The following is a 26,934-nucleotide window of genomic DNA, read 5'->3' as shown; positions in this document are numbered from 1 at the left end:
GTCAAATTTGACTAAGCCTAAATAGGAAGTCTAAATGCTGTCTATGCATTGCATATTTGACATTGACTTTTTCGATAATTGTATGTATTATTAGGTTTAAGACTACCGGGTGTTTGAGCGTCATCGTTAATTATCAAATTTTAAGCATTTCTGGGATACTTTTTGTTAGAAGTTTAGAATGCATCACATGCATGTACGGGTTTGGTGCATCCGCTCTAAAATCGCCAGATTAACAGAATGGCAGCTTTAAACGTAATTCTCGTTTTCTCGAATGATAGATTGCACATCAGATGACGAGTAACCTTTCGATGTGCACAGATGCAATTATTAAAATTGAGTTGGATCTTTCTGGCGAGTTTAATAAGGCAAGATTCGGAACTTATCGAATCTTCCCTTATTAAACTCGCCTGAAAGATCCAACTCAATTTTAATAATTGCATCTGTGCATATCGAAAGGTTACCCGTCATCTGATGTGCAATCTATCATTCGAGAAGAACTTATCGAATCTTCCCTTATTAAACTCGCCTGAAAGATCCAACTCAATTTTAATAATTGCATCTGTGCATATCGAAAGGTTACCCGTCATCTGATGTGCAATCTATCATTCGAGAAGACGAGAATTGCATTTAAAGCAGCCGTCCGTTAATCTGTCGTTCAATTTGAGTGGCGATTTTAGAGCGGATGCACCGCATCCGTATGTACATATATTGATTAATGCTGTCTACGCATTGCATATTTGACATTGACTTTTTCGATAATTGTATGTATTAGGTTTAAGACTATCGGGTGTTTGAGCGTCATAGTTAATTAAGAAATTTTAAGCATATTTTTTGTAAGTTTAGAAAAGTTGGACATTAACTCGCTAGTGTCTCACGAACGGGTCACATCAGTCTCTCCTCCGAAACGTACAATATTCAAGGTCTACTCATACTATCGTAGGGCTGCCATACGTCCCAGTTTTCTATTCAGCAGTCGGACAAAAAACAACTGAAGAAAACCAGGTAAATGTGAGAATGAAAGGTGCAAGGGCGATAAAGCGTCAAGGACAATAATCACCGGGTGATTTATTGCAATGCAATTACTCAATCGTATACAAAGCGAAAGGAGCGACGACCCCGGCCTTCAAAATCCGGGGGCGCCAAAATCGTCATCACACATTTGCTCATCCATCCATCCATCTCACCTGACACATTTTAATAATTTTGTCCGCCCGTCTTCCTTGCAGGATGTGAAACGTGGACTCTGAAGACCAGGATGATCAGCCGCATCGAAGCTTTTGAGATGTGGGTAAACAGGCGTATGCTGAAGATCCCGTGGACCAAAAAAGTATCAAATGAAGCTTTCCTCGGCATGATAGGGAGAGGCAGGGAACTTGTTTCTGTCATCAAGCGGAGAAAGATGCAATATCTCGGATACGTGATACGGGGTCCAAAATGCGAATTTCTCCGTTTGATAACCATGGGCAAAATAGAAGATAGAAAATGAATTGGCAGGAAGAAGTTGTGTAGGCGTCGATATAAGCGCTGAAGATCTGTTCCGAGCCGCTGAAGACTGATGCGGATATCTTCAAATAACACTGTTCGACAAATGACGACTTTTAAAATGTTTCAGAGAGGGGTTATGACTTTTCTTATAGATCTATGCCCAGTGAACACGAATCTGGTGATAAAAAGTGTTGATTGGCTCGAGATTCGGAGATATATGTGTTTTTTAAATCGTGCGATTTTTCTATATCTTGGTGTTGTTCGGTCGATTTCTCAAAATCTGTTAATTTTCTGTTCAAAATGAATATTGGAATCTAGAGTCGGGTATTTTATCTTTCATTTGTAGTACTTTTCAGCTTTCAAATCTCTCTAAGTAGTCGTCCAGTTCAAATCAAAAGTCAAAATTACGTATTTTCACTTGTGATTTTTTCCCACTGTCAATACTATATTATATTGAGTATTTTCTATTGAAACATGTTTATTAGGATAGTGTTCTGGCCACACTATTTTTTGATTTCGTTTAAAAGGGTTAATTGGATGTGTGGTGAATTTTAAACCGGTAAAATTGTGACCAAAAACTTCGTATTAGTAGAGCACAAATTTGTGTTGTGTGCGCTGCATCATTTTACGCTGCATCATGTGTATACAACGATATAGTGGTCACAAACTTTTTTCAATGTGTTTTTAAATAATTTTGTAATGAAATAATTAGAAGGATTTGAATTTAATAATATATTTATTGAATACGAATATTTATAGTGTAAAAATAAGTATCAGTACATTTTAAGCACCCGAATAAAAATAAAAATAGACATGGAAAATAAAAACAAAAATCAAAATTAAATTAAATATGAAGATAATGAACATTTCAAAGATAAATAATTGTGAAAAAATATCTCCGAATCTCGAGCCAATCAACACTTTTTATTACCAGATTCGTGTTCACTGGGCATAGATCTATAAGAAAAGTCATATCCCGTCTCTGAAACATTTTTCCTGTCGAACAGTGTAATCAAAGAAGTGGTCACCAACGTCCGGATGCGGACAGGACATTAAGAAGAAGAAGAAGAAGTCTTCTTTGCAATCTTCCTTTCACCCTTTTATATTTTCATGGGTACCATTCCAGCACTCACTTTGTCCACTTCCTTTTCCTATGATACCAAAATTAAAATACAAAAAGTGCTCCCATAGTTCAGTCTAAGTTGTTGATTGTAGTTAAAATCATGTGTTTTTTTAATTCTACCTTCTATCATTCAATTTCCAAACGTCCCGGTCGGCATCTCGACAATTATGGCAGCCCTATACTATCCAGCAGTTCACAGAAACACTACAGCACAGCATCTCACGTAAACGACATCTTTTATTCATACTATGCAGCAGGGCACGTTCGGACAAGTTTTGGCCGAGTACACGGCAAAATCGGCTTACATATATACAACATTGCTTGCGTCGTGTCAATATTGTCACAATTTGACGTTTCCGAACATATTCATATGCACATTTTCGTTAGTACGCGTGCACTCGCTACAATGACGTCGTGACGAGTGAATATTACCACAACGGCCAAAGAAAACCGGTTTTGCTTGATACGTTACGGTGACATGTACTGCTGTATAGCATGAATAGATTTTGTCAGCTACTGCTGTTACGTCTACGCTACGTAATACATGAATGTGTCCATATAAAATATATCAAACGTCCATAAACGTCTTTTCTAGAGACTTTTCTGCTAATTTGACGAAAATACTCAAATATACATATGTATAAGGTCGTACATATAACATCGTATCAATACCACTCTCTCATGGCATTACAATATGATAAGAAGTCAGTCTTGTCGCGTCTCTATGCACGCAGCCTAATTCTAATAAATAAATAAACAATCAAATTAAATTCAGCTAACAGCAAAACAGTTAGAGAGTGGTCAAACAAGGTTCTTTAACGTTTAAGTGTCGGAATTTATTTAAAATTACATTGATCAACACCATAATAATGACAGTTACAGTGAGTTTTATTCAACCAAAGAAACTGTTGGATCAAATAACATACGGTAAATTGAACATATTCGCATGTTTAATTGTGTCAACCTTGTTTGGCTATCGGCCTGATGGACCAAATCCCACATACCATGAAATCGTCAAACACCAGACATTATATTTATTGCATAATTTACCTGCATTGTTAGTCACAGAGTATTCCGAAGGCTTGAACGAAGATTCGACGACCATTTTGTCCGAATTATCGTCGACGTTCCTACAACATATGAATAATCTATGAATTACATCTGTTACACTACTTACTGATTAGTATTACATGGGTTTGATTATAAAAAATTACTTGATGATCTGATTCTCATAGCAGACGACGGTCCGTCTGTCGTCGCCCTGACCTATAGAGAAGGTGGCCAATTGGCCGTGCTGCTGCTTGAGCTCCTCGGCGGTCCTGTGGATGAGGAAACGGCGATAGTTGCTCACGGGAGGGAACACCAGAACGCTGAAACGAGAAGAGAGCAATGTGATTCATTGTCGGATTGCGCAATGGACACCTTCCGCAACGAAAGACCACTTCTATAGAATGCTTTCACTTTCGATGGCGCCGGCACGTTGTGACTACACGTCAAGTGGAACAGTGCTTACTTATTCATAAACATAATAATAGATGTACGTGTAAAAAATAAACGCCAAATTTACATAATGGAATTCTTACACGCGTCATGTATTTTTCACATGTTCCATATCAATGCAGTAAAAATCAGATGAAGGAAGTGAATCAATGCCTCTCACCACCCAATCAACTAAGATGACTTTTAATACTCTATAATTATGTAGCTCTACTTCAGCATGCAGCGATTAACAGGTATCATCTTGCCATTCATATTTGTGCATGCAGTACTGTGAAAAAGATCGAAATGAATGAATGACCCATAAGTCTAAGCAACGACAACTATGACAGATGTGCAAAAATAATTGGCTATAATGTTGGATTTATATTACTATTCTAACCAAAGGGCCACCCAATTGGCATTTGAGACAGTGAAAATATTATCATATTATAATATATAAGTATTTGTAGTTCCAAAGCATTCGAAAACATATGATTTTGATTGGGGAATATATAATTGAACTTTATTTTTGATATTATTCACTAAGTTTGGATAGAAATCAACTTGATATATTTAGAGCAGGATCCAAGGTAACTAGGTGACGTAATACTGAGTCCCATTGTATCCTGTTTGCGCACACGGAAGTAAAGCTGTGCGGCAAAAACAGTTAGATTATTACATGTATATATATATATATATATATATATATATATATATATATATATATATATATATATATATATGTATGTATGTAAAAGGAGGTTATGGACACAAGAGGACTATATTGGAAAACTAGTGGTTTTACCCAGCTTCGCTCGGTATTTGTAATACAAGCCGCTTAAACATGGCTGATCTAATAGTAATCATTTTATTAAATTTATTTGTTTTTTTATTAAATTTAACGTCATGGATTCTGGTAATTGGATTATTAGTCACATTGCGGTGGTCACAAAGACATTTTTTACCATGAAAAACGCGGATATGTAATTTTTGGCACTCAAGTTCTAGTTAGTTATGATGGACTTTTCGGCGGGCAGATGTTCCGTTATATAGATTTTAGTGACTTTGGGACGAGTGCTTTGTGACCAGTAATCACCGAACCATGGAATCTACCATCCAAACCTAACAAAGTCTCTTTCGAAATTATGTATTACTAGCTGTTTTACCTGGCTTCGCTCAGTATTTGTAATATAAACAGTTAAAACATGGCGAATCTAATAGTAAATATTAATTTGATTTTTATTAAATTTATTTGAATCGAAAAAAAATAATACTCGACCATATCGAATCGTAGTCATAGAAACTTTGATTTGTTTTTCGATTACCAACAAACCTTACATACATACATACATACATAGTCTCTGTCGAAATTATATACATATTAGAAGAAGATTGCCAGTAAAAAACAAAATAACGTGATTTTTTATTTTAACTGAATAAATAAATTAAAGTGATAATAATTTTTTTCACGTGGAATATGTTTGTTTAATGTCAGATTTTTAATTCACATAGTTTATTAAATTTAGAATTTTTTTTTTATTAAAGTTGAATAATTTGTTTTATTTTATTCAACTATATTAGTTATTTATTTTATCTTATTTTATTGTTACAAATCAATACACACTCGTCATTACAGATTTGCTCCAATGCGACGGGTGTACGTTAACGAAATACAGAATACATAAACAATCAGAAATCAGAAATTCAGTAATACATATACAATCAGAATATATAGCATATAACAATTAATCAGAAATAATAATCATAGAGACATCTATGGATTATTTTTAGACTTTTTTTGTGTACAATTATTATACAAATAATAAATACGAAATTATAGAGATGTCTATAGAGATATTTATAGATTTCAGATTACTGTGTATAATTATTACAAATTATACACAGGCAGATTTTGTGACAACAGGTATAGATCTAATACCAATTTTCAGGAACCGTTTCAGCAATGATCAGATAAAATTGACAAACTCTGATAGAGAAACGATCGATTTGGAGTCACAAAACCCCCAAATCTAACCAGCAGATGGCGAGGACTTATTTATGATCAGACTTCGTCGTTGGCTTGGTGCTCGTCAAGTAACAATAGACCTCTCCATTACCGTACAAAGCAAGAGATCAAAATACACGGTTGACAATAGTGAACCATTTTTGTACATAAAGCATCGTCCCAACGCCGCCCTTTAGTTATGAGTAGTGGCCGGACCCACAGCGCGCCGTTTATTGCTCAATTGTTGTAAATGCTTTGTTAAAGGTTCGCCCAACCTTTTTTTTTGTACTCTAGCTTTGTAAAGTCTAGTTATGAGTGTACATTATTTTAATGAAAGTGAATATAATCTAAATTAAAGATCAATTAATTAGCACCCATTTTGATTATAAAACTTGTCAAACAGCTTGAATAAAAATTATCTTGACGGCCTCGACTTTATTGAATGACAGCTATTTAAGTCAAGCAGTAGCTATGACAGGCATTTAACACGTTTAAAGAGTCAATTAAATCAGGGTAGATTTTGAATAAAATTATAAACTAAGGTAATTTTTTTTTTTTAATTAATAAATTCCCAACACCGCTTTTTTGCCATCGCTGATCTAAATTTTGATTCGACCTCAGAGAGCTCAAAAGGTTAAAACGATCTCGGACAATTTATAATCTGCAGACAGGAGACGTTATTATTAGAACCGTTGTTTCACCATCAACACAGCTTCTAAACGCCACAAAAACGAGAATAATAATCCAATGATTAGAAGAAAAAAAATCTGCATCGAAATTACAGTCACCCTAGCCTTCCGTGACAAGTAGACCGAGCAAACTCTTCCTGTTCGGCTAAAAAATACAAAAATCTCTCGACACATTTCTTCCGTAGAAATTATCTACCTTATATACATTCTAAACGAGTCGCTCTCAATCATCACCATAACAAAAACGCCTACAAGTGCAATGAAGTTCACGACGGTCATTACTCAACGCCATGTTTGTAACGAGCGCGCAAATGGCATCAATTTGAGCCCGGGAAACGCTAGGTAGCGCTGCGAACGCTTTTCGATCAACAATATGGCGACATCTATATTAGCACTAGTCTTTGACAGGAAGTCTTTAAATGTATAAATATATTCGCGTAATCGAAACGAACGGACAAGCTTCGTATGCTGTGCCGGCAGTTGGCGCTGCGAGCGATTTTAAATGGCGGATTAGTACAAATTAATCAGTTCAATACAAGTTCAACTTTTTCGTTTGAGTTTGCAGAAATCCTACTTGATGAAAGATCTACAGATTTAAACATTTTATACGATGACAATTCGTACAGTCGTTGAGAGTATGGACCAAGTTTCATCATTTATTCGAAATTGTATCGGATTTGATAGTTATAACTAGTCACCGGAGCCTGAGGGGGCCGTGTATTGTTCAAAGGTTGTAAATAATAATAATAATAATAATAATAGCTTTTATTCCAGACGATGAGGAGAATAGTGCAATCCCCAACGCCCATATAAATAATATATAGATAATAAAAAAAGTATTGAAAAATAGTAAACAAAAAATAAATAAATAAATACATAAATAAATATATAAATATTACTGATAATAAATAGTAATAATAATAATAAATAATAAAAATAATAATAATTTTATGTCTATTCAAGGCGGTCGGTGTAGCAGTTCCATCCATCGAACATACAATGAAGAATGCAAATGAGAAGATGCAGCAGCAAGAAGACAATTAGGCGATAAAAATATACGAAGACGTAGAGAGGCCGCTCTCATCCTGAGAATGGCTTCAAAGTGAGGCACATGCCCTTCTACAAACATTTGCGACGCGCTACAGCTCCTAGGTAACCCGAAAAGAGCACGGTAACAGTTGTTGTATTGTACTTTTATCTTCCTCATCGTCTCCCGCTTGTATCTGGTCCATAATTCACCAGTATAGAGGCTAGTACAAAAGGACATAAATAATTTTTATGCATTGTAAAAGGTTTGCCGAACAATGGATAGCACTGTGACTATCCTACCTCTAGTTATAACTAGACTATTTCCTATTTCCAGGAATCGGGACGGTTCGGCTCTATTTAAAAAGCCAGAGTAAAAAAAAAAAGGTTCGGCGAACCTTTAACAAATCATTTACAACAATTGAACAATAAACGGCGCACTGTGGGTCCGGCCACTAGTTATAACTAGAGCGCGGATAGAGACCGTGTTTTTTCCAGGAATCCGGGCGGTTTGAAACGATCGACTTGGACTCACAAATATCCAAGTATAACCAGCAGTATAGCGGGATCGAACCTAATAATCACTTGGTGCTAAACATACACGTCACTACTGAGCCATACTGCTGGCAATTAACAACAGTGACCCAATCCCTAGTTACAGCCTAGATAGGCTGCACTGTTGTTAATTTCTTATAGGAGGACATGTTTGGACATACCCTTCAGGTATAAACACAGATTACCTACACACAATCTGCTTTAAGTCATCGACTTTAGAGGGTCTTTAATTAATATTATGTATTAGATGTATTATGAACATTTATAAGGATTGTAAATAGGTTTTTGAGCTCTTTTTCCTATTATGCTGTAGATTAACATTAGAATAATATAATACTATGATTACTAACCAAATTAAATTAAATTGTAAAATAGAAAATGATCAGTAGATCAGTAGCTATTAAAATAGATATAAGATGTATTGTGAACATAATTTCGTAATAATAAAAAGCATTTAAAAATCAAAAACAAGTTATTTTTGCTCTATTACTTTGAGCACTAACGTTTTTTCTAAAAAAAATTGACGGCTAGTTGCAGATGCTTTTGCAAATAGCACACCGCTCCACTAGTGTTCAAAGCAAGACAGCAAAAAAGCAACTGTCCCTACCATAAGTGTGGTTATAATTAAAGGGCGGCTAGTCGTAGTTGCTTTTAAGAGAGCAAAAAAGCATGGTACGAAAAACTTGCCTATAGCGATTTGTTCGTCGTAGCTATTTCTCGGCGAATATTTTGGGCAGTTTACTGCAGCATATTCGTCATACATTAATTAACGTTAGATTAAATTCGACTATCAGAAAAAGAAAGCAAAAACGCACACTGCGAGTGGGTAATGTATATTTATATTATTTTATGCAAATGTCTTAATACTACATATAAAGTAGATGCAAAAATATTGGCATTCGTATTGGTATATATTGACATATCGTACAAGTATACCCAGCCATTCTATAGTTTTGAAACATCTGTACAAACGGTAGAAATAAGTATGACTTTTCAGTCATTCAATGTTCCGAGCGTTGAATGGCAACAATACCAGCATCTGACAAGCAACTTTGCTGGTGACATCTTCAACGCATGTTGTGCATCATTATCAACATGTCACAGTGAATATGATTAAGTTACGCGAAACGCCATTCATACAAAACTAGATGTAGTATTGAAAAAACAGTAACATTGAAAAAAAGACCAATGACCAGAGTAAAAAAAATACATCAAAGTTAATGACGTTCGATGTAAGAAAGATGACGCGAATATAGCGTCGTCAATGAAAGTGAAAAACGAGAGCGGAACCGTTGGGAATCGAACCCATCGCAATGCCATAACATTTTAATCATACCACAGATTCACTTTCATTGTATATCACTCGAGACAATAGCAACAGCGACATTTAATAACTACATATAATAATTATATATATATATATATACATATATATAAAAACGGACACGAAGTATGTGGATATGTGTGTATGTGGCAGACGCGTTGACCAGTATGGAGATTTCAAAAAACAAAATTGTGGAACACCAGGAGTATACATATGTTGTGCCTAGAGATATTTAATAAAATAAATACACGCGAACAGGGCGCATAGACAATCAGAGTGAAGTGGTCCACGTGGACTTAAACCATTGACCAATAGGTGCATTTTAATGCCGGTAATATATGCGCGTGAATACATTAAATTCGAAGAGCACGACTTAATTAATGCGCATACATTAAGTCGGTGAACATGATGTAGCATATGGGTGTTTAATAAAAATAATAGATGCGTAATAATTGAGCGACGGGTGACGTCATCGTCAGATGCGCTGCGCGGGAGCATACACACATCTACAAAGATGCATACACATTAATTCATCATTTCGAACGGGTGAACGGCGCGGCGCATTCATACGCCTATAAATTACCTTACACTATATTTATATATAACATATAACTTTATTTTAACGCAGAACGCTAGTAATACATATATATATATATATATATATATATATATATATATACATATATATATATATATAGTAATACATAATACAAATATTATTTCGGTTGAAAGACTTAGTCATCTTGAGGACATTCATGAATGTGTATGGCTAAAACTAAGATTTGTTAACATTCCTTTTTTTATATACATATGTACTATTTATTTTCCACCAAGATCTCCACCAAATATTTATAAGCGATTTTTTGATTTAATTATATCTAATTATTCACATTTAAGTAATGGTCGCATTTTTATATCTGGAGATTTTAATCTGAATTCTTCTAACTGTTTTCCTGATGACCTTAATTTTTTTATATCTTTATTCAACTTAAAACAAATTAATACTATTCGAAACTATTTTAATAATTCCATGTTGGATTTTCTATTAACAAATTTAGATTGTCAGAATATTATTATTTCAAATTCAGTTGATTCCTTGGTTCCTGAAGACAGCTATCATCCTGCTCTTGATATTCATTTAAAATTAACTATAACTTATTCCTCACTTCGTTTAATAAATAACTGTCTTAATACCTCTGTCCTAAATGGATGGTTATTTACAAATGTTGATTTCAAATATTTAAATGATATTCTTTGTAATTGTCAATGGGAGCGAGTTTATGAGTGCAAAGATGTTAATTTGGCCCTCTCTAATTTCTATGACATTATATATTCTATTTTTAATGATTGTTTTCGGTTGAAAGGATTAGTGACGAGTAAAAGGATTTATCCGCCTTGGTTTACTAAAGAAATTATTAATCTCTTAAAAAGTAAATATCAAACACATAAACTCTGGAAGAAATCGAGCAATCCTCTTATCTTAAATAATTTCCGTATTTTACGTACGGAAATTAAGAAATTAATTAATAATGCATATAATGTTTATGTAGCTGATTGTGAAAGTTCCATAGTTAAAAACCCTAAGAAATTCTGGAACTTCATCAATTCTAAACGTGTAAATCGTGTAAAGTCGACCATTATGTACAATGATTCTGGATTGTTAGAGGGTGATCAAAACATTGCTAATGGATTTGCCGACTTTTTTAAATCAGTTTTCAATAATCCTACTGATTCCATGGAACCTACCAATGACTCGGAATTTACTTTCCCCACTTTAGCGATTAATCATCTTGACTCTTCCGATCTGAAATATGGCTTTCTAAAGTTAAAAAATATTTATTCTTCCGGTCCTGACTCCATCCCTAATTACATCCTAAAAGGATGTGAGGTTAGTCTCTTAGAACCTTTAAAATTCATTTTTAATTTAATTCTAAGGAACTCTTCATTCCCCAATTTATGGAAATGCTCTAAAGTAACTCCTATTCATAAGAAGGACGATAAATCTTGTGTAAGGAACTACAGACCAATAACTATCTTGTCAGCGCCAGCCAAAATGTTTGAGGTAATATTACACAGATACATTTTTAATCACTTTCAAAGTATGCTCATTGATCAGCAGCATGGCTTTCGTCCGGCCAGATCAGCTATTACCAACTTGTTATGTTTCTCTAATGACATAACCAGCACTTTGGATTGTAATAATCAAATGGATGTAATATATACTGATTTTGAGAAGGCGTTTGATAAAGTTGATCATAAAATTTTGGTTAGTAAATTAAGTTTTATTGGATTTACTTATAATCTTGTTGGTCTTTTTATTTCTTATTTACAGGATCGACGTCAATTCGTTAAGTTTGGGAGTTGCTTTTCTTATGAGTATGTTGCCACTTCTGGGATTCCCCAAGGATCAAATCTTGGCCCTTTATTATTCCTAATATTTATCAACGATATTCAATCTTCTATTCACCATTCTAAATTTTTATTATATGCGGATGACTTAAAAATCTATAAGAGAATAATTGATTTACCTGACGCTCTTTATTTGCAAGAGGATTTGAATTCTATTTATGAATGGGCTAATGTTAATAAACTTCCCTTCAATATCCTAAAGTGTCGGGTCATTTCTTACTCTCGTTCTCGTTCTCCTATTAATTATCCGTATAAATTTCATGATTCTCTTCTTCAGAGAGAATTATTTATATCTGATCTGGGAATAGTCTTCGAAAATAGTTGGAGTTTCAACATTCACATTGAGAATATCTGTGATAGGGCAACAAAAATCCTTGGATTCGTAATCCGTAATTCGTCCGAACTAGGGCTCACTGCCATTCGTCTCTTATATTGTACATTAGTTCGCAGTGTGCTCGAGTTTGGCTCCATTATATGGTCTCCCTATCAACTTCGTTACTCTCTAATGTTGGAACGAGTCCAAAGGAAATTCCTTAGATTTTTATATCTGAAGACATTTGGATTTTATCCATATCTGTTCCCTAGTGCCTTTGTCTTGGGATCTTTGGGTTTCAACTCCCTGGCAAAGAGAAGAGATTTATTTCTTGGGAAACATTTCGTAAAATTACTTAGAGGAGAGATTCACAATCCCACTATCCTGGAGAAACTAAAATTCTGGGCCCCGGAAAATCGTAGAGTTTTAAGAAAACATGATATATTTTTACCAATTAGGGCTAAATCAAACGTGCTCATGAACTCCCCCCTCTCGAGAGCTGTTCGACTCCTCAACTTACTGGCACATTACTTGGACCTATTCGATGCCAGTTATGTTGAGTTGGTGGAACACATCCTAAATAGCACGATATAAATTTTTCAATCTTATTTCTTTGTTCTTATTTTGTGTACATATTTTTTACTTGATTTTTATTATTTTTTTATGATGTTTTTTTTTTTATTTATGATTTTTATTATTTTCTTATGTTTTTTTTTATTTATGATTTTTATTATTTTTTTTATGGTGTTTTTTTTGTAATTTTTATGATTTTTATTATTTGTATTAAAATCACATTGACGCTTTGGGGCAACCTGTCAAGTCTCTGTGGTATTGATTTTTTAAAATAAAATAAAATAAAATAAAAATATAAAAACGGACGCATCGACAGATTTAAAAAAAAACAAACAAATTTTAGAATGCCAGGAGTATACGTTATGCATAGTGGTGTGGCGTGGCACTCGATCGTGTCGAGGAGACGTGATCGTGATCGTGGAGGCGGGCGGAGCGTCTGACATGTGCTCCTGATATTTATTTTATTTTATTGTTACAAATAAATACACTCGCCATTACAGATTTGCTCCAATGCGACGGGTGTACATTAATGAAATACATAAACAATCAGAAATCAGAAATACAGTAATACATACATATACAATCAGAATATATAGAATATAACAATTAATCAGAAATAATAATCATAGTGACATCTATGGATTTCAGATTACTGTGTATAATTAATACAAATTATACACAGGCAGATTTTTGTGACAACAGGATTAGATTTTTTTTTTTAATACCAATTTTCAGGAACCGTTTCAGCAATGATCAGATAAAATTGGCAAACTCTGATAGAGAAACGATCGATTTGGAGTCACAAAACCCCCAAATCTAGCCAGCAGTGGCGAGGACACGAACCTATGACCTCAGTGATGCTAAATATATACGCTATCATTAAGCCAAACTGCTGGCTATGGCTTAATGATATTAAGCGAGTTTGAACGGGTGGGGTCAGCGTCAGATGCATGGGAGCATAAAGACATACGCACATCCACGAAGACACACACACACACATTAATTCATCATTTCGGGCGAAAGGCGCATTATGTAATATGCGCGCGCGCCTATAAATTACCTCACACTATTTTTAGGTGGAAATGGATTATTAGTCACATCACGATCACCCAAAAGACAATTTTTGACGTGAAAATCGCGAATACGGAATATTTGGCATATGCTAAAAAGTATATGTAGCATATGCTAAAAAGAGCCGCCTTTATAATCAGCTTTCAAGGATTATCTCCAGGCTTAAGTGCTGCCGGCTAACTATGGAGACCCCCGAATGGACTTAGCGGTCGGTAACGGCACCCAGCCACTTTCCGCTAGAGTTCTCAGAACAGCGCGAGACCGTGGGACTGCATATTTGGTACGTGACTATAACAATAGGTAAACAAACGTGTCAAGGAAGATGCACTGATCGACCTGCCCTTTATAAGCAGGTACTTAGGCCATACCAAGGCATTCTGGACGGAGCACTGGCAGAGCGTAGATCTCCTTAATCACCCAATAAATGCTGTGAAGCAACTTTGGCCTTGTATTTGGATCCTCCACCCACCCCTACGCAACGATGGACTTTTCAGTTGAACTCTTCGTATTATGGACTTTTCGGCTGCCAGATGTTTCGTTATATAGATTTTAGAGACTTACGGGCGAGCGCTTTGTGACCAATAACCACCGAACCATTTATATATACACTAGCTGAACCCCGGCATGCGTTGCAATGCCATAATAACGCATGCAATTCCCGTTCCCATTTGTCGGAAAAACGCAAGTAGCGAACACATTTGAAATTATTGCGTTGCAATGACACTCATTCCCGTTTTTCCCGTAATCTTCCCGGACGTACACACAACAAATCCTGAAAGTTTCATCGTAATCGGTTCAGTGGTTTAGCAGCCTATTCGAGACACACACACACACACACAGACATTCATTTTCATATATATATATAGATATATAACTGTATTTTAATTCGTATATCAATTCCTTTCCGCAGCCACCCGTAGAAATCAACGGGCACAACACTAGTACATCCATAGTTGCCGCAACTTAAGACACGTCAACAAAGTTGCAACGGACATAATTGGGTTATGTAGCTTCTGCGTGATCGGCCATCGCATCCACCAATGAATATGCACAACTTTTTGCATTCGAATGCATTTTATTAACATTTCCCGGGGATTGTGCGAAACGCGCGCATCCGACAAATTCAGCGAAAGGCACAATGGAAGAGTGCATTCACTTCGCGGACCGGCGATGACATCAGATGTAAACACAAAGTGTGTGTAATAATGCAGAAATTTTTGGCAAGAGTGAAAGCGATATAGAAGAAAACCAGAAATGAAAGACATCGTGCTTTTGACATTGCGACGAATTTCCATTGGCAAATCTAATCGACTCAATGTATCTAATCACGATGCATATCGTATTTAGAACGTTATTGCTCTAACATGACGAACATGCTTTTGTAGTGAACTTTTCCAGTCTGTTGGCTTGAAGAAGGCTTCATTTTAATAGAAAAATCACCATTTCGTGGCTGAATTGAAGTCGCCATAAATCGGCCGATAGTTTGAGTGCAATTCAACACACGATATAAGATCCGTTCAATTGCCATAAACTGGCTAAACGTGAGTCAACTAATATATGTATACACCAAAACTGTTGTGATAGGAACAGTTCATTTCAAATATGTACAAGGCCTAGTAATTTACGAAAATATATAGAAATTCAGATTCAAACCACCAGCTGATTGTGTACTTATATTTATTTATTTACTAGCTGAACCCGGCATGCGTTGCAATGCCAGAATAAGGCATGCAATTCCCGTTCCCGTTTCAAGTGATTGCAACGGGAACGGGAGTTTACCAACTTTGCGCCGTTTATTGTTCGCTGTGCTTTGTTCATTTTTATGATGAACCTTTTTTTTATGCTCTCTAGCTTTGTAGTTTGCCATTTTCCTGGAAAATAGACCCAAAACGCTCCGTTTCCTGGAAAAAGCACGCTTCCGGTCCTACCTCTATGTAGTTGGGGCTCTACTAACGTCTCTTCAACGCCGTGACGTCATAAACCAACTGGTAACGTGGTTACCAACGAACACATTTCCTCGACTTCACAATGGAGCTTCAAACTTTCGCATCGGTAAAATCTTAATTACGAATATTAAGAGGTTTTTTCCAGTTTTTTATAACAATAAGCTTTCCGGACATATGTACATACAACAAATCCTGAAAGTTCCATCGTAATCGGTTGAGTGGTTTAGGAGCCTATACGAGACAGACAGACAGACATTCAATCATATATACATAGATTAACAATTTCGCCATAGTGACATTACAGATCAGCTCCAACTCGTCACTGTGGCTACACAAAAAGAAAAGATTTGCAATAAGATGAAAAAAATAGCCATAATTAAAAACAAATAAGGATAAATATAATAAAAAACATATACATAGAACATGCTACGATCCCAAACTAAAAAAATCTCTCAACCAGATCAGTATATTTTAGATTAAACAAATCCAAACCAATAGAAGTCCGGTTGAGGAGCTTGATGCCCCTGGCAAAAGGCGACGAAACCATCAAACTCGTACGTGTCTCCAGCGAGGAGAATAAATACCGGTATCTAATACATCTAAGTTTGCTGGGAGCATTGAAGTTCAATTCAGCAAGAATTTGATTATTGCATACCAATCCAATCATTAGTTTGTAAAAATGCTTCCCAAGATATACTCTTCTAGATATAACCTTCTCTGCACTCTCTCGATTCTCAAACAAAGGAACCGAGGGCTCCATTTAATGGATGAGAACTCGAGAATGCTTCGTACTAGCGAATTATATAGGATACGGAGTACCAAGGCACTCTGGAAAGGTGTACTTGCACGCAGTATGAAACCCAACATTTTTATAGCTCTCGAGCAAATAATATGAACGTGCCGTCCAAAATCAAGATTCGCGCAGAACAAGATTCCCAGATCACCGAAACTGTTGGAACAATATTCTCAGAAACAAAACACTGTAGGAACGTGTATCGTATTTGAAGAGTGCCTTAATGAGTATCCTTCTCTTAAATATCAACCGAGCCAACTTGTATATGTACAATGTAATTGCAAGTACATTTAATGTCAACTTTTAGGCGAAAACTATACGATTTTGCCGAATCTTTTCACATAGTTCTGGTCTTAAACCACAATTGAATAGGTCTCGCCCTTAGAAAACTTAATTAGGGGGTGAAATAGCCTTTAAAACTTTTGACGTTAAGATATTACTTGATCAATGTGCGAAAGGGATGCAGGATACAATCCAAACCTACGTTAACATGGGAGCCATATACTAGTGATTAGCATATAACGCTTTCGAACAAAATGGTCGCGGGTTCGATCCTACTGGTTGCTGTTGGCCAGACCTTGGATATGTGACTCTAGGTCGATCGTTTCCTATCAGCTTTTGCCAATTTATCTGATTTTCTTTGAAACGGTTCCTCCAATTCGGCATCCCTGTCCTCGCAAAATTTGAGTTATTCACCATCTCGATTTTCGCTGATTTTTATAAATCTGTCCGAACGTGTCGAGATAACAGCAAGTTTAATTATTCTTTTCCGCCACCCCCACCGAAAATGATGCATGTTGCAATTATCACATATGTATATACTGGGTGAAGCTCTATAGTGGACCTTTTTTCTATTTGCTTAAGAAGGCTAAAGACCCATCGTTTTTTGGTCAATCGTAGGGTCTCTAGCTACGACTATATCCAACTGTTAAAATCATAGATTTGGAATTAATAAAATGAAACTTACAACAGAATGTCATAGATCAGAACTCATTGCAGATTTATCTGGCACTTTTTTTTCAGCACGGTCTGCCAAATTCGGCATGGCAAATTGGCAGACCTTCGGGATATACCAGACGCGCTGACCTTCCCGTCAAATTATCATCATTGATCGGACAAAACTATTAACCGCAACGAACGATCTCGCGTGTAGCTCGCTCTACTGCGACAGGCACACAACTGGTACCCAACATTATCTACAAATTACAACTCTGCAAAGCTGCTCACACACTTACATACATAGTTCGATGAATTAAAATACATATAGACACCGGAGGGCGGGACAAGGTTGAGAACTTGAGGTAGAGAGTGACGTGAATACCGTTTCGAAATGTTTTTTTGATAACGGTTTATGTTACACAAGACTTGTGTGTAATTGCATTGTACAGGTTTTTTGTACTTTGTTTTTGTTTTGGTAGGCTATAAACGAGTTATTATACTGGAACTTCGATTATATTTTTATGTAGGCTGCGTAAATATTAATAGTAGTTTAATATAATAAGTAAGAAGAAAAAAATCTTGTATGCACTGTACGTATGAAGAATTCAATTGGTCATGGGACACGCGGTAGATGGTCAGTGAGACTCATTCGGCGCTTTTAACCGCTTAGCTGCCCAAAGCGCCTTAAGGCGCAAACAGCCGCTCTATTATACGCTCAGCGCGTCGGCTGGGCGTCTAAGCGGTTAAGCCTCGTTTATTTCTCGATGCGCCGAAACGAATTTGGTCACATTGTTACGCGGCATACCAACTTAAAAATATACTCTATCCAAGCATGCTATTTAACATCAAACGTTTAAGTTTTGCATTCATACGCAGAACACACAAGCGGATAAAACCTTTTTTTTACACACCTCCTTTACGTTTCACATTAAGACGACAATTTATATCTCTTATTTTCTTTTATATACATATGTTATAGAATATAACAGGGTATAAACTGGTCCAGTGTGTAATATAATATGATGGCGATACCTATATATGTATACATAGCATTTATGTAAAAGATAATGGGAAAAAAAGTTTTCAAGCACTAGTCCATGAAAATATCGAAAAAATATGAAGTAAATCCACCAACAAATTTAAATTTAATCATTCATTTATAAAAATCATGAATTTTAATCAAATCGTTGGTGACAAGTATTTTGATGTGCTGTGGCCAAAACCGATTGCTACCACCATCTTATGTTTTGTATTAAATTGATTCGTTTGCTTATGAAATTCGGTTCGGTGATTACTCCGCAAAAAGCGATCTCGCGCACGTCACTAAAATCTCGATCACGGAACATCTGGCAACCAAAAACTTCATCAATTGAAAGCGAACCACGCGAAATATTGTAATAACGAGAACTCGACAGCCAGATGTTCCGTAATCGAAATTTTATTGACGTGCGCGAGATCGCTTTTTGTTGTGGAAATGTTTAAGGGATTGTTTCCGGAGGGTGCTGAAGAAAAACATGTCTGAAATAACATGGCGGTATATCAATTCGATCCTCTTTTTTTAAAAGATCAGTATGTACGCTGCTAAAGAAAGCTGCGAGAATCATTTGAATCACGATGAATTTCTTAGATCGGATGAGGAATCGGAAGAGCTATTCCCTTCCAATGATAATATAATGATCAAAGAAGAATTTTCTAGTTTAGTAAAACACCACAGCGAGAATGAAACAGATAAAAGTTGCATCAGTTCAGTGGAAATACATTTGATGGAAGGTTCTACCGAGGTTGATATTGAGGATCCGTCGCCTAAAAAGGAAAACAAGAAATATCGGTAATAAACACGCATTTATTTTAAGATATACTTGGGTGCTTTAGATGTAATGGAGAATCTTGTATCTATTCCAGATATAGAACACCAATCACAAGAAGAAAAAGTAAAAACTCCACTGAGTAACGTCTTGGAAAATACATATTACGATTTGATGGCACTGACAGGTCTTCTGCCACATTTGAGGACGCTTATTCCGAGTCAAAAAGCTAGGTTTTTATTTAAAAACGCATATGAAATTATCTTCTGAGAACATATGTATAAAGCGATATGTATTGACATTGGATATACATATTTTTAAAATATTTATTTTGTACTATATTAGTACATGCAAGAATAAATTTCTAAAATAAAATGTAATTTGAATCCAATCATTGCATTACTTAAATAACAGTCTAAAGCTTTCTAGCCAAAGAGCCAGTCATACAATACTTGTGTACAAACTCTCTGTATGTCGTCACCCGTGCTTATGAACTACCTGTATATTTAGTGTATATTACATACAGTACATGTATATATAAATTCCATTTCAAATGACAGATATGTTAACGTGGTGGAAATTGATTTCTACTCTATGTATTGTGATCGTGACAAAATTTGTACCTAGTATTGATCACTGATCGCTAAAGGGCGGACCGGAAGCGTGCTTTTTCCAGGAATCAGGGCGTTTTGGGTCTAGAAACAAAGCTAGAGTGCAAAAAAAATTCTTCATAAAATTGAACAAAACACAGCGAACAATTAACAATGAGCGGCACGCTTCCGGTCCTACCTCTACTGATCACGTTTTTATTCAATATAAAGACACTAGAGTTGTGCCTGTTGATTTCAACGCGTGGCTTCGCAAAGGAATTGATACACGAATCAAAATAAAGTTATATATTTACATATAAATATAGTGTAAGGTAATTTATAGGCGCGCGCGCGTATTAATGCTCATATAAACGCTCCCCATTCACCCGCGTCGAAATGATGAATGTGTCTTCGTGGATGTGTGTACACTCCCGCGCATCTGACGCTGACGTCACCCGTTCCAAGTCAGGCGCCCAATATAAGGAGCACATGTCAGATACTCCACCCCCCCCCCCCCCACATCTCCTCGACACGATCGATCGTCACAACACATCCTTATGCATACTTCTGGTATTTTAAAATTTGTTTTTTTGAAATCGCCATACTTGTCGATGCACTCGCACATACATACATACAAACATCGCGTCCATTTTTATATATAAAATTGCAATCTTATTACTCTTTTACGATTCGTTAAAAAACTCAACCAGCAACATATCTCGGTGGTTAGCGTATAATACTATCAAATGAGGGATCATGGGTTCAATCCCTGGCCCGGTGTTGCTGGCTAGACCTCGGATATATGTATATGACTCCAGGTCAATCGTTTCCTATTAGAGTCTGCTTATTTGTCTGATTTCATTGTTGAAACGGTTCCAAACAAATTATCGCCATTTATTACCATTATTTGAATATAATTTCCAATTTATAATAATAATGTTATAAATATACATATGTACAAAATTTTACCATAGGCGTCGCCTTGGTGCAAAACTTGTAATCTAATCTATAATTTGGAAAGAGACTTTGTATGTAAATATCCTTGGTCGTCGTCGTCGTCGTCGTCATCGTCCGTAGATCGGTGACGTCATCGAACACGTGATTCGATTTTTTTTTTTTCGATCCATGGGCGCCGATTTTTTTTTTCGTTTCAATGGATTCACCCCCGCGGGGGCGCAAGGCGAGTAGTCTCATGGGGCCCCGCCAGGGGCGCCACAAGGGGCGCAGCCCCGTGGGGCCCCGAAGGGGGCCCGGAGGGCGCAGCCCCATGGGGCTCAAAAGGGGGCGCAGCTTTATGGGGCACAGCCTTATCGGCCGCAGCCTTATGGGGCGCAACCTTATGGGGCGCAGTCTTATGGGGCGCAGTCTTATGGGGCGCAGCCTTAGGGGCGCAGCCTTATGGGGCGCCGCCTTATGGAGCTTAGCCACATGGGGCCCCGAAGGGGGCGCAAGGGGGCGCAGCCTCATGGGGCGTAGCCTTATGGGGCGCTGTCTTATGGGGCGCCGCCTTATGGGGCGCCGCCTTATGGGGCGCCGCCTTATGGGGCGCAGCCTTATGGGGCGCTGTCTTATGGGGCGCAGCCTTAGGGACGTAGCCTCATGGGGCGTAGCCCCATGGGGCCCCGAAGGGGTCGCAGGGGGGCGCAGCCTCATAGGGCCCCAAAGGGGGTGCAGCCTCATGGGGCGTAGCCTTATGGGGCGCAGTCTTATGGGGCGCTGCCTTATGGGGCGCCACCTTATGGAGCTTAGCCGCATGGGGCCCCGAAGGGGGCGCAATGGGGCGCAGCCTCATGGGGCGTAGCCCCATGGGGCCCCGAAGGGGGTACAGGGGGGCGCAGCCTCATGCCTTATGAGGCGAGGCGAAAAAAATGAGGCGCAGCCTTATGAGGCGAAGCCCTAAACGGTAACTGATCATGGGGGCGAAGCCCTAGACGGCATTTAATCATGGAGGCGAAGCCCTAGACGGCATTTATCATGGGGCCGCGGAGGGGCGAAGCCCCAAAAGGCAACTGATCACGGGGGCGAAGCCCTAGACGGCATTCAATCATGGGGGCGTGGAGGGGCGAAGCCCTAAAAGGCATTAACTAAGGGGGGCGAAGCCCTAGACGGCATTTAATCATGGGGGCGCGGAGGGGTGAAGCCGTAAAAGGCATTAACTAACGGGGGCGAAGCCCTAGACGGCAATTTATCATGGGGGCGCGGAGGGGTGAAGCCCTAATAGGCATTAACTAAGGGGGGCGAAGCCCTAGACGGCATTAAATCATGGGGGTGCGGAGGGGCGAAGCCCTAAAAGGCAACTGATCATGGGGGCGAAGCCCTAAACGGCAATTGCTCATGGGGGCGTGGAGGGGCGAAGCCCTAGAAGGCAACTGATCACGGGGGCGAAGCCCTAAAAGGCATTAACTAAGGGGGGCGAAGCCCTAGACGGCATTTAATCATGGGGGCGCAGAGGGGCGAAGCCCTAATAGGCATTAACTAAGGGGGGCGAAGCCCTAGACGGCATTAAATCATGGGGGTGCGGAGGGGCGAAGCCCTAAAAGGCAACTGATCATGGGGGCGAAGCCCTAAACGGCAATTGCTCATGGGGGCGTGGAGGGGCGAAGCCCTAGAAGGCAAAGGCTCAGGGGGGCGCCGAGGGCGAAGCCCTAGAAGGCAAAAAAAAAATTTTTGATTTTTTTTTTTTTTTTTTTAAATTTAAAATTTTTTTTTAAAAATTAAATGTTTACTATTAGCTTAGTCATGTTTAAGCGGTTTATATTATAAATACTGAGCGAAGCCGGGTAATACAGCTAGTGATAAATATATGTATGTAGATAAAAAATATATACATATATGTATATTATAATTGCTAATGGGTTTAAGCCAGCGGTTTCCAAACTGGGGAGGCGCGGACTATTGCCAGGGGAGGCGCCAAAACTTTTTAATAAAAAAATAATTTTCATACTATAATATCTACAAATAAATAAAACTTCATATCGTAGCTTAACAGTAAAAATTCAATGCGTGAATGTTTATTTTTAATTAGCAACCTTTCTCGAAGAAAACCAACATGAAGAGACATGAACTTGCCTATTTGGTTGAAATTTTTGGAAAATTGAGCGGTTTAAATAAAGCAATGCAGGGATCACAAATACATCCACTTGTTTAAAAAGACAAAGTAAAAGCTTTCATTAAAAAGTTGAAGTTATGGAAATCAAATTTACAAAAGAATGAGTTGGATATGTTTTCACTTTCCAAAGATTTCTTGTCCACAGCCAATATTGAAGCAAGTAAAAATCTTTTTAATGACCACTTGGATGGTTTAGTGTTGCATTTTTCCAATTATTTCAAAGACCTTGATTTCTCAAAGTTTTTGTGGATACAGAATCTATTTAACTACAATGAAGAAGACGAATTCAAGCTGACAACCATCGAAAAAGAAAAATTGATAGAATTATCATGCGATAGCTCACTAAAACAAAAGTTTCAAAATGAAATTATAATTAAATTTTGGATGAATCTTAGTGGAGAGTATGAATCTTTGTATTGCAAAGCAATGCAAATGCTTCTACCGTTTGTAACGTCTTATTTATTCGAAACGGGCTTTTCGGCACTAGCCGCAATGAAAACCAAATATCGAGCCAGGTTAATAGTCGAAAAGGAGTTACGAGTGGCACTCTCCATATTGCCCCACAAGATTTGATAAACTTTGTGCCAATAAACAACAACATCCTTCGCACTAAATTTTGATGTGTTAGACGTAGTTTAATTAGTAATTTAATTCTGTCTATTGTAGTGTTCAGTATTTTTTTTTAAATAAAGGTTTATTATTTAAAACGTGTCTATATTATTATATCTATTAAAAAATAAAAGGTAGGGAGGCGCGGAAAAAAAAAATTTTTTTAGGGAGGCGTAGTAGCATAAAGTTTGGAAACCGCTGGTTTAAGCAATGATCTTCAGTTCAGTTTGGCTCGTTTACGATATGAGACATAATCATCGAGGAACTCGTCATTTGAAGGGCTGCAGGACGTCGACGAAAGACAAAACCTGCAGAAACATCAACAGGACTATTTCGAGCACCTATATAGATTCTGAAAAATGTTCAGAATCGCTGGTAGCAGACGTAAACAAACCGCCGCATTCTTAGCACGCGAGAGTTTACCGGAAATTCGCACAGAACTGGCATTTCTTCTACATGTCTATTTGAGAAGTGCATACTTGTGCACACGACGACCGCCATTACACGCACGCTTATACAACTGGGACGTTTCGCGGGAAAAATTCAACAAAAATAGAATTAAATTGGACCGAGGGGAAAATACAGGCAGACCGACAAGTTTGTAGGAAAAATTTCAGTGGTTTAGTTTCGGGCGTTTCAAAATAGCCCCGGAGACTCATTGTGTTTTATGGAACAGATATCGAAAATACATATAATGTATACAATTTAGCACGCGTGGGTGGTAAAGAGGTGATGATAAAGTTAATAATAGATTTCATGGCGCTCGCGATATTAAATTCGAATGGTTTTTTTCGCGTTTTCTTTTTGATCTATACTATGTCATCATTTGATGATGATGATGGGTTCAAATTGAGGACGAGCGCTGAGCGCTTTTTTGCCAAAAAGTGCGTCACTTCTGTCCACTCTTACAATTATAGCACATAATTTCGAATTACAGAAGATAAGAGTTTCTAAAACGTTACGACGATTTATACAATATTTTGCAATTTCGAATTTAATGCCTTGTTTAATACTGCGATACGTTTCGTGGTGTGATTTTCTTGACTGCTTTGTCGTGCCGAATGGTCGCAAAATGCACACTAAGAAAAACGATATTTGTGACCATTCGGCATATTATGGTTTCTGTCGATTAGATTTCATCGGATATATGTTAAATTAATTAACCCTTTGGGTGCTGATGTCATTGTGTTGAAAGCCCGCCACGCTGAAAATTTCGCCCACATTTCCAATTAGAATTATTTAAAAATCCAATAGAAATCAAGTATAAAAATTGTAGCTAATCACAGCAAACCCTGGATCACTACCGCCGAGGATTTCGAGTTTTGTAAAGGTGTGTGTTAGGGCCGGGCCGCACCGCTCAACTCGCGAACAACATGGTTGAGGGCGACCAGACCAATGCATGCAGGTAGATGGGGCATGCCGCATTCGTCAACTTGTTTGTCGCACACATTTCCATACATTTTTTCGTGTCGCGCAACAAGTCGGCCGACAAAGTTGCACGGTGCGGCCCGGCCCTTAGGGTCGCATTGCTGTCACTCGCATTACTGCAGAGTGTCGCATCGCTGTCGTTCAAGTGCGGTTTACCTAATATTGTCGCACACTGTTGTGAAGTTTCGGATCGTTCGTTTGACGCATAGTGCGGTCAGACCCTAATGGATGTAGTTCTGCTGAACAAAAACCAATCCACATAAGTAATTAATTTTGGCCACGGTGATGCATCGGTTTGTAACATCAACTCGAAAAAAAAATCAACACTAGAAAAAATGCAAAATCGTAAAATACACGAAAAGCTCGCATAAAATGTAATTCAACGATCAAATTGCATCACAAGTGATTCAGCAATGTAAATGATACAATAATAAATAATAATGTATATTATGTACAATACATTATTGTCATGGCTATAGATTTTGCACATTATGATCAAAAGCACAAATGGCCATGCTGAAAGATGAACATTGGAGGTGCGTCAAATTTCGATGAAAGATAATTAAAAAACAAAAGAATAGATTTAATTGAATAAAAAAAAATAAATGAAAGCAAGGACCACGCAGATAAGTTGGCACCACTACATGTCAAAGACGCGCGTGTGGGGTTGTTCGTGACGTCCGCCATTACAGCCAGATGTAAACAATGGCCAAATAGTGACGTTTACGCAACAAATTTGACAGGTGGGAAGTGGTGGCGACCACGAAGAGGGTGGGGTGGGGGTGAAGGCGATAAAGACCTGTTGTGTGGGTGGGCGAGTGGTGGTGCGTGCGAGTGGACGCGCACGAACAGTTGGATGTCCTCGGAAACGGAAGTGGTGAAGTCGGCGTCCGCCTCGCCGAGAAGCCGCTGAACGCGTCGCCCCCCCAGCGTATCGCGTCTCGCCGCAGCGCACGCCGGCTGCGACCGACACCACCGTCACCACCGTCTCACCGTCTCACCGTCTCACCGTCTCACCGTCACACCGTCACCACCACCGTACGCTCCGCCGCCGCGCACCCGACTGCACACACCGCACACCGCACACCGCGCACTCTTGCCAACCGCAGCCGACATCAACACAAGCTGTTCCTCTTCGTATCGAGACCCCGATAAAACGAATTTTCTGCGCTGCAATGAAAACTATTTCCCTCCTTGATTTATCTTCTCTACTCTACTCATGTGATGAGTCCCCACCCGTACTGTGCAGGGCCGGCCTTCTCCAGACAGCCCTGCCCGGATAATGTGTGTTGGTAATTGGATTATTAATCACATCACGACCGCCCAAGACGATTTTTGCAATGAAAATCGCGAATATGGTATATTTGGCACTCGAGTTCTCGTTGGTATGATAGTTATTGTTAGTATGATGGACTTTTCGGCTGCCAGATGTGCCGTTATAGAGGTTTTAGTGACTTTTGGCCGAGCGCTTTCTGACCAATGCATTATTTGGAAAAATCTGAATAATCGTATATTTGTAAAAAAGGTTCGGCATACCTTTAACAATGCATTTGAACAATGAACGACACCTTGGTTATCCGGGCTTTAATCATAACTGTCTATTGCGTGCATGTTGAGTGCGTTTGAATATTCATTTACATCTCTCTTTCTCCCCTTGGAATCA

The 26,934-nt window shown here is 38.0% G+C and overlaps 1 protein-coding gene across 1 annotated transcript in view; it reads right to left on the bottom strand.

Moving 5' to 3' along the window:
- Positions 1-26,365, bottom strand: part of LOC143916659 (uncharacterized) — a 34,001-nt gene extending 7,636 nt beyond the window's left edge. The window contains exons 1-3 of the mRNA XM_077437856.1: positions 26,071-26,365; positions 3,823-3,978; positions 3,659-3,738 (exon numbers count right to left, since the gene is read on the bottom strand). Coding sequence (XP_077293982.1) covers positions 3,659-3,713 — 55 coding nt within the window. The 5' untranslated portion in view covers positions 3,714-3,738; positions 3,823-3,978; positions 26,071-26,365. The remainder of the gene's footprint in view (positions 1-3,658; positions 3,739-3,822; positions 3,979-26,070) is intronic.
- Between the last annotated feature and the right edge of the window lie 569 nt (positions 26,366-26,934).

Source organism: Arctopsyche grandis, chromosome 9 (genome assembly GCF_051622035.1).
Source record: "Arctopsyche grandis isolate Sample6627 chromosome 9, ASM5162203v2, whole genome shotgun sequence".
Classification (NCBI taxonomy): Eukaryota; Metazoa; Arthropoda; class Insecta; order Trichoptera; family Hydropsychidae; genus Arctopsyche; species Arctopsyche grandis.
This window is presented reverse-complemented; position numbering and strand designations above follow the sequence as displayed.